Consider the following 14,774-nt stretch of genomic DNA (forward strand, 5'->3'; position numbering starts at 1 on the left):
AGCCTACAAACTTACACATAAACCCATATACATTTCATATGGCCTAGGTCAAATAACTACACAGTACTATATCACAACAAATCAATGAATTGTCTCCCCTCTAGAGCCATCTTGTGTGTTACCTCTGTAGGCCTATTTTAACTCCTTAAATCCCTCAGTGTTACATTCCCCATTAGGCATTACTACCCAGTCCAAGTCACAAACAACTGTTAATGACTGTCACTGGTGTGTAACCCACAGTAAATGGGTTACACACACATATATATATATATATATAGAGGTTTTTACATATGCAATGAGAAAAATTATAACACACGTTATTTATAACATATTGTTTTATTTGTTATAACACACTTGTTGTCATATCGTTGTTTGATTTGGCAATACATTTATTTTGAGTGTGGACCATACTGTATAAAGTAGATGTGGACACAATACGGAAGGTTGTATCAGTCCCGATTTTCCAAATACCTATCATGGCAAAACAAGGTGTAGCAAAACAAAATAATTGTGCGGGGGTAGCCTATGCTTAAATAGATGACCTCCTTACATCAAGCCTGTGTCTCTGTCGAAATCTAGCAGGAGGATTTCAGAAAACCTGCAGCGGAGAAAAGTGCTCTCTTAAAACCCTGTGTGGCTGTGCCTCATGTGGTCAGCAGATACGCCAAGACCTCTCACCTAATCCCTATTAGGCCCAGGCTAATCAAATCTGATTACGGAGCTCCCAGCAAAATACAAGCAGTGTGAACAGTCTTCATCTGTAGAGCAGGCGGCAATAGACACAGATTGCTTATGTCTGACACTCAACTTTCAGGCCCATTTGCTAATTTCTTACTATCACCTGATCAGTCTTTTTACTTCTCTCAAATGTAGCCATTTATTTTAATTCCTCTATCAATTAAAACAACAAAATGTCTGGGCATATTGCTGTATTTAATACAAATTTGAATCCCATGAATATAAATAGTTACCACCAAATAATAGTAAATATTAATAGTTAAACCCGATATACTAGTAAAACCCTTTGAATCATAAAAAAAAAGTATACAACACATGCATAACAGTGTGAGACGGACAATATTTATGTGGAAAGCACAATTGATCAATCGAAATGACTGCTGGATTATTGTTTTTTTTCCTCACTCCGGTGGTATTCTATCCCGATATGCTGATTAACTGTTGGTAAAGATTAAGCAAATTGGCCATGGTGTTGCATGTCCTAAAATAGCCACTCTTGCAGCTCAGGAGCTTTTCCCAACTCACAGCGTGTACCGGAGTCCATCTTTCTCCAGTCTTCATGGTTACAATTCTAGGAAAATGGAAGCTACGGTAAGACAACTTTATTGTCCTTTAAAGTCTGTTATTCCTTCATCTTGTTTTTCATTTGCAAAATAAAGATTGGATCTTATCTACAACATGCTAACTGGATCTATAGGCCTGTAGCAAAGATGTATGATAATTCCAACTGCTGCAAAGTAGCTCTGTTTTCCTTGACTGACAAGTAGTACACTGAACAGATCCCCAATATAAATAATCAATATACAGCAAGTTACAACAGCGTTCAAACAGTCATTAAACTATATTCCGGCTCCAGTGTCATGTCTGTTATGTAGCCAATCCAGCTATGTACCACTAGCATATGCTATAGCCTGCACCTCGGATGAAGAACATAATAATCATTAAAATAATAAATGTAATTTAGGTGAATAAAGAAATGTACTATTTTTGACCTTGTCTGAGGATAAGTAGAGTAATGATACACAAGGAGTTTAATTAAGGTGAACACAATGTACACATACTTACAATCTTAACCTATGTTTACCTTCTGCTTGACCCAGAGATAGTTACATTTTGACCAAGGCTTTATGCTAGACTACCCCTAATGCCCTTCTTTGTTTCCTACAGCTTCCTCCCCAGGAAAACATGAGCAACGCGTCCCAACTTGACTCCCTCACCCAGAGGGAGTCTTCTGTGAGTGTGCAGAGCCTGATCTCCAGACCCTTACAGCCCATCCCCGACCCCTCCGCCTCCAAGCGAGTGTGCTTCTACAAGAGCGGGGACCCCAAGTTCGGCGGGCATCGCATGGTCATCAACGGCAGGACCTTCAAGACCTTCGATGCCCTTCTGGACGCCCTCTCCAAAAAAGTGCCTCTGCCCTTCGGGGTCCGGACCATCAGCACCCCCCGGGGAACCCACTCGGTCCGGGGCCTGGAGGATCTGCACGACGGCGGGTCGTACGTGTGCTCGGACCGGAGGCGCGTCAAGCCTCTAAACCTGGACGTGGTCCATCGGCGGAAGGTACCGTGGAACACCACCAGGCCTCCGAGCACCGGTCGGCGAAGCTACGGCAGGCGGAACGAGGGCCCCGACAGGGCCGACAAGATCGGCAGAAGGGTCTCGGTACGGACCCCCAAGAGGCTGGTGGTGGTGAAGAACAGGGACAGCACGGTGAAGCGCACGGTGCTGCTGCAGAAGAGAACAGCGCCGACGTTTGACGCTCTGTTGGATTACCTCTCTCAGGTCATGCAGTTTCCTGTTCTGAAGCTTTACTCCAGCGATGGCAGAAGGGTAAGTGTTCCTGCTCTGCTTCTCCTGTTTCTTTGGTCTGAAATCTGATTAATTTATGTTACCTATGTCATTTTTTTGAAATTTTCTCATATTAATGTGTCATTCTGAAGTATTTTGTCAGGGGAAACCTAATAAGGGAATATTTGGTCAATGTCACCCAGCGTATTCACGCTGCGTAGGCCGAAAATAGATATTTTCAGTGTGATACCTATGCATTGTTTTGTTTTCATTTTGACCTACTTAACCTTTAAATGCTCGATAGACCATATATTGGATTTTGCTTACTTAATGTAACGGATCTCACAATGAGATCTCCAACTTTTGAAGTTTTAAGATCTTCCAGCTACCATCTATTAAACCATAAAAATACTATTCCATTTCATATTATGTTGGGTGCAACACTACTAAAACACAGTGATAAACATATGCATTTCTGTGTCCATTTAAATGACTGAGATTAAGGTCAAATGAAAATAATGTATAGCGATGTATAGCGTAAAAGGGGAAAACATTATGCAGAAAGATAAAATTTTTCCTTCCAAGACATTTTAAAGAAGTTTATAGGATACAGTTTGATGCTATACTATTATGTCCTTGGAAGTGCTAAGAAGTGCTACAAAGACTGCACCCTGCTGTGTGAACTCTGTAATCCTCTCCTCCATATGTCCACAACACCCAGGGTTTCTAATGCAGCTCAGTGCTTCATCATGATCTCTGCTCTTTCCAGATTACCCTGTAGCTAAATTAGAAAGTTCAATAGGCTTTAGACCAAATGTGTGCTTCTGTTCACTTCATGGAACTAACATTACCATCTTAATGAAATTGTTACTAAACTTTGAATATTCTCCCTCCTTTAGGTTGATGGGCTTGCTGCTCTTATTTTGTGTTCTGGAGTTATTGTAGCTGCAGGCAATGAACCGTTTCGATTGGGAAACTACAATACACAAACCTCGTCCAAATACAATGTCCATACAATAGCCTACATGTCACAGTCTGGCAACTCAGATGCAGCAGAACCAGCTAGCTTTCAGCCTTTGGCTTGTAAGTATCTATTCATCTGCTCTATTGATATGCTATAAACACTACACCAAAAACATATTTCTTTATCATTATCTTTATTTTATTTGATCTACTAACACCTAATTCTCTCTCTCTCATGTACTCTCTCTCCTTCTGTCTCTCTCTCTCTCTCTCTCTCTCTCTCTCTCTCTCTCTCTCTCTCTCTCTCTCTCTCTCTCTCTCTCTCTCTCTCTCTCTCTCTCTCTCTCTCTCTCTCTCTCACACTCTAACTCTCTCTCTGACTCTCTCTCTGACTCTCTCACTCTGAAACCTTGCAATATTAAATGCCTTCAAATGAAGATGACAACAAACCCCACTCAAGCGGAAGGGGCTCCAGGAACTTCTCCTTATCTTCAGAGAGATATATGGCTGATCAGATAAACAAGTCTCTGAATGGAGGCATTCACACTCACCAACATCCCCACAATGGATCACTAGAAACAGACCCCGATGGAAACCACACAGACATGGATATGGAGACACAGGAGCCACCCCGCTCCTGCATCATGCCACAAGATGAGGATATTGAGAAGTCCTTCCGTGTGAACCAAGATGGAAGCATGACAGTGGAGATGAAGGTCCGTCTGACCATCAAGGAAGAGGAGCTTCTCCACTGGACAACAACGCTTAGCCGCAGCAGCCTTAACAGCAGGACAGCTTGTGCCTCGGGGTCTGGGACAGGCTTAAGCTTGCCTGACTCAAACAACGTCATGGACAACGATTCTTCTAGCAGCTGCCATGATGCAGCCAAAGAAGAAAACCAACCTGTGGCAAATGGAAAGAGTGTTGGCTTCGGTGACGAGAGAGCATGTGAAAGTTATCCTTCCACAGAATCAGAAAGAACAAAATCAGGTTTCAAGCGCAACTCAACGCCCGGTCCTCATCATGTTAGAACAAACACATCGGTAGAGAGCATCAAAACGGTAACGGAGTCAGGGGTTCGAGAGAGCACCATAGGGCGGTATTCATACACAGAGAAGACAGCCGAAGCAGAGGTGACTGAGGCGTACTGTGTGGTCAGACACAACACCACCAGCAGCAGTAGCAGCACCAGCAGCAGACCTGTCCCACACCCGCGGAGAACTGCATCAGCTCGGGATACCAATAAAGCATTGCACCCCTCCATCCAATCAGAAGTGGTAGCCGATGTCCTCCAGTTAGAAAACAATGGAGTGGAGATCACAGAGACAGTGATGCACATCTATGAGAGGCAGGGCGGTTACGACAATTTAGCAAAGAATGAATATATTAATGAAAATCCAAGGAGTAATTCGGCCTCCCTTGAATCAAGAGAACACTCAGGGAGTGTTGATGGTGATGTTGATTTTACACCCCCATCCTCCAGTCCTGATTCAAAGCACAGACCTAAAGAAGTGTTCTCGCTGTCGTCAGAGCCGATATCTCCCAAACAAAGGTCTCAAAGTAGCAATGAATCTCAGAGTAAAACAAATCCAAAAGGGACTCCAGCTAAAGCAGATGTAAAAGAAAAAAAAAATCCAGCACGATTTGGGGCAAAGAAAAAGGCAATGAATCCTGCAGGAAAGATGAAAAGCACCCCGTCGTCTAGTAACTCAGAAGCTAAACAAAAAGATAGTTCCTCAAAGACAACCAATAGTTCATCTGCGGAGAAGCTCCGTGATCACAATGCCGGTAAAAAGAGTGGTACTTCATCTGAAAGTAGTAAAAAAGGTCAGAAGGGCAAGGAAACGGAACTGCTTCAATCTGTCAAAAAAGGGAGAAGGTCAGACAAATCATCCAGTGAAAAACAAGCCATCTCACCCAACATTGACCAAGTGAAAAGTCATTCAACTAAGAGAGAGGGGAAGATAAGAGAGAGGGCTCCCAGGGAAAATGGCTTCAATATAAACATCCCTGAAAAGGAAATGGCAAGGCCTCCAATGAAGAAAAACTTGCACAATATTGTACAACCAAAACAGTTACATGGGCAGGTCAAAAAGGGATTAAACAGGCAAAAGTCCTTGAGTGAAAAGAAAATCGCATCACCAAAACCAACTGAGTTAAGTGAGAGTGTTTCAATGCCAGTTATCAATCCTTCACCCTCTGAGGTCAATCAATATGTTGAAAAGTGGCTGGAGACTCAAATGAGCCCAGACTCAGTCCCATACTTTGAGGAGGCAACTGTAAAGGAACCAGAAAAGGAACCGGAGCTTCCAACAAAGGTTGTCTTTCAGTTAGGTGGTGATTCCGAATCTGAGGCTGTGAATGAATGTCAGACTAACACATCAGCAAATAATCTTTCACATGGAGATGCTCTCCTAACATCAAAGTCTGGCCTACTAGTCCCCTTATGCCAGGAAGGTTTTACAACAGACAACACACAGAGATTGAGGGGACTATGCGTTTCAATGCCGAGCGTCAGAATAGACCCCGCAGAGCAAGAGAAAACATTGAGGATGCACCGATCTTCTGAGGCCTTTGGTCCAGTTGAGAACGAACCATCGTCATCCGTCTCCAATCTCTTACCAAACCCAGCTACAGTAAATCCAGTGCTACGGCAACTTTTCTCCTCCAGTCAGTGCATCAGAAGGGCCTCCGAGACCGAGAATCCAGGTAATATCAAAAAATCTAAGAGCCTTGCGGATTTCTCAACACAAGTGGCCACAGTATTTGGGACTCCCTCTAGAGCTTTCATTTCGTTCTTGTCAGCGGTGACCCTGCGAGAATCACTAAAAGGGGCTGTGGCAGGAGAAAGCCATCTTCCAAGAAGCACTTCAGAAGCAATGCTAGTGATGGAATCGTTGCAGAAGATTTCCACTATAGACGATGAGTTGTTGCAGCGATCAAGTCTAACAGATTTGCATAACAGCACATCCTCTGACCTCAGAGATCGCTGGAGAGATTTCCAGGTGCACAGAGAGAGGCTTAAAAGTGAACCGCTTTCACCCAAAGTCTCTGAGCAAGAGTTTGCACTAGATGTCTCAGAACCAGGTGACATGTTTGATATGACAGACATCATGGACGAGCTCAACATGCCACAAGACCTACGAGAGCAAATCTCATCAACGATTAGACAAACTATGAGCTTCTATCCTGAAGACGAAGAGAGCACATTCATTGAAAGGGAAAAGCATCATTCAGAATCAGAAGAAGAACTGGAGAGATTTCACAAAGAAAATGCAGATGAGACAAAACTGTCACAAGAGCCTGACTCATTGAGCATCGCAGAGGAAAAAGAAAATAGCCAGCTTCCTACTGAAGACTTGAATGGCACTATTAAGAGACAATCACTGTGTCAAGAACGAAATGATCCCATCTCTGATTCAAAACTAGAAGTAGATGAAGTTCAGGAAATGAAAGAAGCAGGAGAGACAGATACTTGGGAGCATGAAGATCAATCAAAGCACCTTGAAAATCTCTCTGAGCCAGGGCTAGTGACCGATGACTGTGGTTCGGAAACATCAGTAAACGCAAAAAAGGAAGAAGTAGAGCGAGATAGCCTCAAAGATGGATATCAGGAAAGGTTGACAGAGTTGGAGAATGAAGTAGAACACGGAGAGGAGGAGTTTGAAAAGCTTTTACAGAAGGAAGAAGTACTAGAGGAGACACAGGATGAAGACAACAACAGTTTAATGAGTGTCAAGGCGAAAAGGGAGAGGGATGAAGCTGGTGAGGAGAATATAGAGGATGACATGGAAAGATGGAAAGAGGAGGAAGCTAGCACGCCAGAGGTGGGTGAGGACGTTAACAAGGAAATCCTTGAGGTGAAGAGTGAGGAGGAGGAATGGTGTAAGCAGGGAATAGATGAAAAAGAACTAGATGAAGGCCAGACCGAGCCAGGGAAGTTTACAGACAGTAACAAAGGGGAGGCCACAGGCGATAGCTCAGGAGAAATGGGATTTACAGACAAAGAAAACGAGGTTGATGAGGAGGATGAGGAACCAGAGGTTGTGGAGGAAAAAGAAGCAGATTCTGTGGAAGATGAGCTGGAAAAGGGTAGCCCAATCGAAAAAGCGGTGGCGGAAGAGGATGACAAAGGAGAGTCAACTGATGAAGAGGGAGAAGGAGGCGTGGCAGATAAGGAAATGGGGGAGGAGAGTTGTGAAGAGAGTGATGAGGAGAGTTGCAGAAAGGACATTGAGGAGGGGAAAGACGAGGAAGATGAGGTTGATATAGAAGCTGAACAGCAAGTTGAGGGGGAGCAATCATCTGTTGAAGAAAAGGAAGATGAGGTTGATTTAGAAGCCGAACAGGAAGTTGAGGGGGAACAATCTTCTGATGGATCAAAGGAAGATGAGGTTGATTTAGAAGCTGAACAGGAAGTTGAGGGGGAACAATCTTCTGTTGAAGAAAAGGAAGATGAGGTTGATTTAGAAGCTGAACAGGAAGTTGAGGGGGAACAATCATCTGATGAAGAAAAGGAAGATGAGGTTGATTTAGAAGCTGAACAAGAAGTTGAGGGGGAACAATCATCTGATGAAGAAAAGGAAGAGGAGGTTGATTTAGAAGCTGAACAGCAAGTTGAGGGGGTAAAATCATCTGATGAAGAAAAGGAAGATGAGGATGAAGAGGATGCATTCGATTTAGGTGTGAGAGCGGAGGAGACTGATTTAAATGAAGAAAAGGATGAACCAACTGGCAAACTGCTTATTGCTTATGCAGATATCTCTATCTGTGAAGAAGACAATAACGATAATAGCGACAATGAGAAAGCCAATAAGAAAACTGAAGAGGAAACCGATGAGGCCGGATCATTAAAATCATGTTTTAATGAAAGTCAGTTTGAAGATGAAAAGGATAACGCGTCCGATACTGCCCATGATCTAAGATCAGAGGACGGAGGTAATGAGGAAGAAGAGGAAAACAGAAGCCAGATACCCACACCAGTGGAAATATCACAAGAGTTAATAGACTTTGTTAACTCCGCCCTTCAATCTTCTTCCCTTAAATTCACATACGATATTCTGGGAAACGTTCGGATAGAACCTGATCAAGCTAAGGTCATACACACGCAACAAATGCTAATGACAAGGGGCAGAGAGGACATTCTGTATCGCCTGAAGCAACTCCCAAGCCCCAACACATCTGACTTATCTGACTACAGGCCAGAGACCTCAGTGAGTGGAGGATATAACACTCAGGAATCCATAGATATCGTCACAGGGAGTGGGGATGAGCTTGAAAACATGTCTCTTGGAAATGGGGATCCAGCACCGGGATCTGAAATGTCTGATCAGACTTCTCAGCTCACTGACTCAATTCCATCCCTTAATAGTAACTCAGGACCAGGGTTAAAAACGTTTTCTTCCTCTCACTCTGGTACTAAGGCATCAAAAGAGGACCTTTCTTATTCCAGTGCTGCCGGTTCGCTGAAGGAAGACCCAGAGGGGGCATCACAGGTGGCAGATCTGAATTCAAATGGTGGCGTTTTGATAGATAAAGGTAGATGGCTCCTTAAGGAAAACCACTTAATCCGTAAATCCCCCCCAGCCCTGATGGGTATGTACGACGATGCAGATAGTTCCCCGGGTATGTCTCCAGATAACACCAGTGAAGATTCTCATCAACATGCCTTGACCCACCAACACCCCCTTGCAGTCCTATCCTCCTCAGATCTTGAAGAGATGGCTAAGCCTCACAGACCTAAATGCAACTATTACAACATGCCACACGGAAGTGACTCAGATCCCTTTCTGGATGACCTCAGCATAAAAAGTTCAAAGCGGAAAGCAAGTAACGGCAAAGGAAAAGGCCTCAAGGTCTCGCCCACTGTTGACACTTCCAAAACGTGGCTTAAGAAGAACGGCAGTCTCTCTTCATTCGCGTCAGTGGAATTCAAGATGCAAGACAGCAGGGTGCATCCTGAGGGGGATCGAGCAGCTGTTGCACCGGCTACAACCCCCCCTGGTGGAGCAGGGCATGTACTGCTAGCACAGGACTCAGTTGACGAGTTCCGTCGGAGGTGTGGGCAGTACTGTCCCATCTTATGAATGTATAATCCTGAGATGTGACTTGTTCAAGGCTTTGGCTGACACGGATGTTTGTATTCTGACCTGAATGTTGAATGATGTGAAGAGAATCACAGAGTGAAGAAAAGCCTGAAATTTGCTATTTTATTGTACTGTATTTTGCCTCTCCATCAGACTTATATGAGTTTGGTGGTTGCAATGACTTGTGCCTTTTTATTAAAAGCAGTTATGTAGACTCAAAGGTGTAAGTATAGCATTATTAATGTGGTATTTTTGATATTCAAAGGTACATCACAAGGTAAATGGTATAATATCAATACCAATTAACTATCTGGATTTGTTCATCAACAATGGTAAATGCTGCTTGCATTGTTTCCATCGTCTATTATTAAGGCTATGTTTTCGAAAAATCATATTTTAGTGCAATTGTGAAAATATGAACTGTTTATGTGTATTACTTGAAATATAAATATAAATATGATATATATTTGTGAAATAAAGCCTCCTTGTTATTACTACAATTTATCATTACATGTAAATGTGGTACATTGTTAAACATACTAATGCCTAAACTATGTTTTTAGTAGGTTGGGAATATGATTTCATTAGTTAGTTTACGATGAAGATATTTGATTGAAATTGTAAACAAACTAACCAAACTAACTTGATTGATACAAACATGTATTAATGTTAACATCATAAAGTATGTTTCATTAAATCTGTTGAATGTCTATGGGCTTGTTTTCACTGACCTCCTTTAACATGTTAAGCTAAACGCTAAAGTTCTTTGGGTATTTGGGCAATACAGAGAGGAGAATGTCATCTGTTGCTGTCAGTCACACTTGGATGCACCACAGGGACCCATATGCTTCTGACACCTGAGGTGACAACGGCAGATTGGGCTGCCATGTCAGGATACTGTGGAGAAGAACAAAAACTCTGGTTTCTTTTCATTGTTTAACAGATATATCGATCATTCATGACATTGACCAAACTGAAATGGAAATGGAAATATAATTTGGAAAGAATCATCAGATAAGAAGGAATAACGTTCATGAGTCATTTTGACCCTCAAAACACTTATTGTGGTCCACAGGGAACACCCCGAAGCTCTCTGTGTCTGGTTCAAACTCTGCTCAACATTGTAAGGGCCTGTTGCCAAGGCGATGAGCCATGCGGGTCAGTGATTCACAATCATGGGGAATGAAAACAAAGGAGGCATTTTTACCGGCCAATGCCCGTGATGTTATGTGTTGATCTGCCCCAAGACACAACTTAGAAAAGTACGCCCCTATTTAGTTATTGCATACTTTAAAATGTTCAGTTGTCCCTGCAATCAGTTTTAAAATTGGCAACACAGGAGACAAATCCATAGCAATAAGGTGCTACAAGTTAGAAAGAAGTAATTGATTTGGCCTGAATACTCACAATGGCTGCTGTGTACTGTGTATAGTTTCCCATACTGCTGTCTACTGTCTGTCCCTCGAAGCCTCGGGCAGGAATGAGGATCTTTATTTTGGGTAAATTAACATTGGAGTGAAGTGGGCTGCCTAGCAACATAACTTTGAGCAGCCAGTGAGGTTAGAGACTCCTGTGTCCTCAAGTGCCTCCACTAACTCTTCCAGTGCCCTTTGTGTTTCAAAATCCCATGGCCAGCAAAGTTAAGCTATTAAAGGGTAAGTATAAGTAAGCCCCAAAATCACTTCTTCCAGTGGAACATTTTTTCAATTGATTGTGTTGGTGAACATATTTTTATCTGTTTTTGACAAAATTATATTAAGTTGTTAACTGGGGGACGTCCTTTGCATATAGGGTCTGCCTTTTCCAGCCAAAAATGATTTTGTAAGTGGTATCTTTTTTTTGGCTGGGCACCCGTATTTTTCTAAATCATTTGCAACTTTTCCCCCACATTTTTTTTATCTCCTAGGTTGAAGTTCTCTAGATTAAAGTGGGCTTTACTTACCCTCTTCAATTAGATATATTATCTCATGATCAAAAACTTGAGAGAAAGCATTCCAATTCACTCAAATTAATAGAATCCAGCTTAACAAATGTATATCTTTTACGCTTCTATCTTTTAGTCCAGCTGTTTAGTTCAGCTCGCAGTTCCTGTTATTTTTAGACTATCTCATTGACTGTCTGAGTTACCAGCTATCTCATCAATTGAGTTCTAAAAGTACCTCAAAGGCCTTTAGCATGTGATAGGTGCCTGTTTGGGCAGATAAAATACTATAAGACAACACAACACAGCTGGAACAGTTTTTTATTTTGTATTGATTTTGTATCGATTAACAATGTCATTATTTTCAACAAAACATCTTATATTGATCATTTGCATGGCATTGATAAGTATGTGTTGTGTATGCATTTCTCTCAACTGTTACCAAACAGGGAGACCGCAGACATTGAGTTGAAGCCAGGACCTTCCAGTTGGCTGGGATTGGAGCCATGGAGCATTGTAACCTAATACATTGAATACTCTTGTTTATCAGATACATTGACACACTACAGCACATCACATGCTTAAGAAAACAAAGATGTTCACATGCTTGACATCCAGATAACCTGATTCATCCACAACAGCCATGAATTTGAGGAGAAAGTGCCCATGAGCAACTGCCTCCCAGCCCATTCAATGCAGAGTTGTTATTACCATGGAAATAAGGCTGAGGACAGCATTGGCTTGGCAGACTGTAGACCCTCTCCAGCAACACTGCAGCAGGAACGTGGGAGCTCTGCAGCACCTTAATGCAGTGGACAGGGAGAGAGACATAGTGAGAGGGAGAGAGAGAGAGAGAGAGGGAGAGAGAGAGAGAGAGAGAGAGAGAGAGAGAGAGATGTTTAAATGAGAAATGGCAATGGAGATGAGTTAATGAGAGAATATAAAGAAATAGTATTTAATGAAACAAACAGACATTGGATCCTGTTAATTAATATCTGTATCTTAAATAAAATGTTCTGCTATCTTCCTTTTAATACAAGGGAGAATAAGCAACCCCCTTGTTTTTGCTGTATACCATGCTGTCTGTGGGTCACAAGACTGGCACCACGGAATGACTGGGGGAAATACAAACCCCTACGCCAAGGAACCACACCCTGCCTCTATCCCAGTGTGTCTGATCTGTTATGCATTTTTCTCATCAAAGGCCACAGATTGTTTTATTTATGCTATTGGATTTACTGGGCTATTGTGCTTTATTTGAATAATGTGTGATTGAAATTGTATTTTTATGTTAGCTTTTTTATCTATCTATTTTTTATTTATCTGGGGGTAATATAACAAAAGGTGTGGGCTTAATTGCACACACACACACACACACACACACACACACACACACACACACACACACACACACACACACACACACACACACACACACACACACACACACACACAGAAATAAAAATGCAAAGCAAGTTCAGTGAAACCACTGAATTAGGATGCAGAATGTTTCATTCTGCATTACTGGGGGGTTATTTTTTTTAACATGGTCCTCAGGTTGTCACTCAAACCCCGTCATTTGCACGCGGAGAGTCTAATGACTAATCACCTTTTACGCGTACGTGGTCAGGGGCGCGCTCCGCGGGCACTACTGTGGCTAGGCTATAGAAGGCGCAAAGAAGGACGGCATCAATCTGCTTGCGAACAGCGACTGCTCCAGACCGACGAGATGTCTTACAAAACAGCTCCCCACTCTTCTTACCAAAAGATGTTTGGTGGAGAGAGGCCCATGTCCAGGTCGACCTACTCCAGCCGCCAATCCTTCGCTCCGGTGCGCTCTACGCGCGTATCCTTCGGTCTCTCTTCCAGCCCGGGCATCTATGCATCCAAATCGCAAAGGGTCCGAAGCTCGGCCACGACCCGCTTGGCATCCGAGACCTTGGACTTCTCTTTGTCTGACGCGATCAACACAGAGTTTAAGACGAACCGCACCAATGAAAAGGCGCAAATGCAGTCGCTGAACGACCGCTTCGCCAGTTACATCGACAAAGTGCGCTTCTTGGAGCAACAGAACAAGATCCTGCAGGCCGAGTTGGAGCAGTTGCGGGGCAAAGGCTCGTCCCGCATCGGAGACCTCTACGAGGAGGAGATGCGAGAGCTAAGGAGCCAGGTGGACCAGCTGACCAACGAGAAAGCCCGCGTGGAGGTTCACCGAGACAACCTTGTAGATGACATCGAGAGACTCAGAGAGAAGTAGGTTGCAGTTTTGAAAGGCAAATTGTTTGGCGTCTTCTATCAGCATGTTTAGATATGATTATCATTAGTTGTCAGGTATGCACTGGTATTTATATTTGTTCAATTAACAACATCCCCAAGGGTCCTTTTCGATAAAAAAAGGGTTTTAAATGTGTAATTATTTAAACTTTTTGTAATTGCAGGCTCCTGGAGGAGATGGCCCAGCGAGAGGAAGCTGAGGCCAACATGCAGAGCTTCAGACAGGTGCAGTATTAGGCTACACATACATTGTAATCACTGTACGTTGGGCCACCATGATGCTTACCTGATGAAAGGATTACAATAGTTCTGTGCAGTGGCGGTTCTAGACACATTTTACTAGGGGGGGCAAAGGAGGGGCCATTGTTTAACCAGATGGGCACAAAAAAAAAGGCTAAAAATGATATTTAAAGATTATAACTTTATTTTACTTTAAAACCATCAAAACATTTAATTTGTACAAGAGTTTATAATTCCCGGGTCTGTATTTTCTTTCAAACCGTCTTAAATTGATGGAACATATGCCCTTAGTCTTCAAAAATCATGTAAACATTTGTTTTGTACAAGCGTGCAAGAGAGGTAGGGCCATAAGAAAAAAATACAGTACAGGGTAGAACATACAGTGTGTCGAAAATCTCAAGGGTACAACGAAGTGCAAAACAATATGCAATTTCCTATTTATTTATTTTATTCTATGTATAAACTGTTTTCCCAAGATGCTGTGCTTACAGGAAGGGTTACAGCATTCTTGCACAGTCTAAAGAGCACAATGAAAACCTCCCTGTTCTACTCTTCTTTCCTCATTTCATGATAGCTGCTATTAGAAGAAAAAAAAAGTTGGGGCATGCATTAGATTTCGCTGCATAACCATCCCTATTCTAATTAACATGGGCATATAGCCTTCTACTCTTTACTCAAATGTATTTGTTATCCCAATGCAGCAGCCAAAACGGATGAAAATATGTGGTTAACATCACATCATTGTCTAGCCTAGACCTAGCAAT

At 42.6% G+C, this 14,774-nt stretch overlaps 2 protein-coding genes across 2 annotated transcripts in view; both read left to right on the forward strand.

Moving 5' to 3' along the window:
- The first annotated feature begins 1,317 nt into the window (after nucleotides 1–1,317).
- On the forward strand, nucleotides 1,318–9,575 carry LOC130387226 (oxygen-regulated protein 1). Its single transcript, XM_056596240.1, is given in 4 exon segments — nucleotides 1,318–1,329; nucleotides 1,906–2,568; nucleotides 3,426–3,531; nucleotides 3,871–9,575. Coding segments are annotated over 4 exon segments (6,486 nt in total).
- A 3,613-nt stretch (nucleotides 9,576–13,188) lies between these two features.
- Nucleotides 13,189–14,774, forward strand: part of LOC130387453 (vimentin A2-like) — a 6,525-nt gene continuing 4,939 nt past the window's right edge. Inside the window, exons 1-2 of the mRNA XM_056596543.1 lie at nucleotides 13,189–13,749; nucleotides 13,935–13,995. Of these exons, the coding sequence (XP_056452518.1) occupies nucleotides 13,226–13,749; nucleotides 13,935–13,995 (585 nt within the window). The 5' untranslated portion in view covers nucleotides 13,189–13,225. The remainder of the gene's footprint in view (nucleotides 13,750–13,934; nucleotides 13,996–14,774) is intronic.

The sequence above is a fragment of the Gadus chalcogrammus genome, chromosome 8 (genome assembly GCF_026213295.1).
Source record: "Gadus chalcogrammus isolate NIFS_2021 chromosome 8, NIFS_Gcha_1.0, whole genome shotgun sequence".
NCBI lineage: Eukaryota > Metazoa > Chordata > Actinopteri > Gadiformes > Gadidae > Gadus > Gadus chalcogrammus.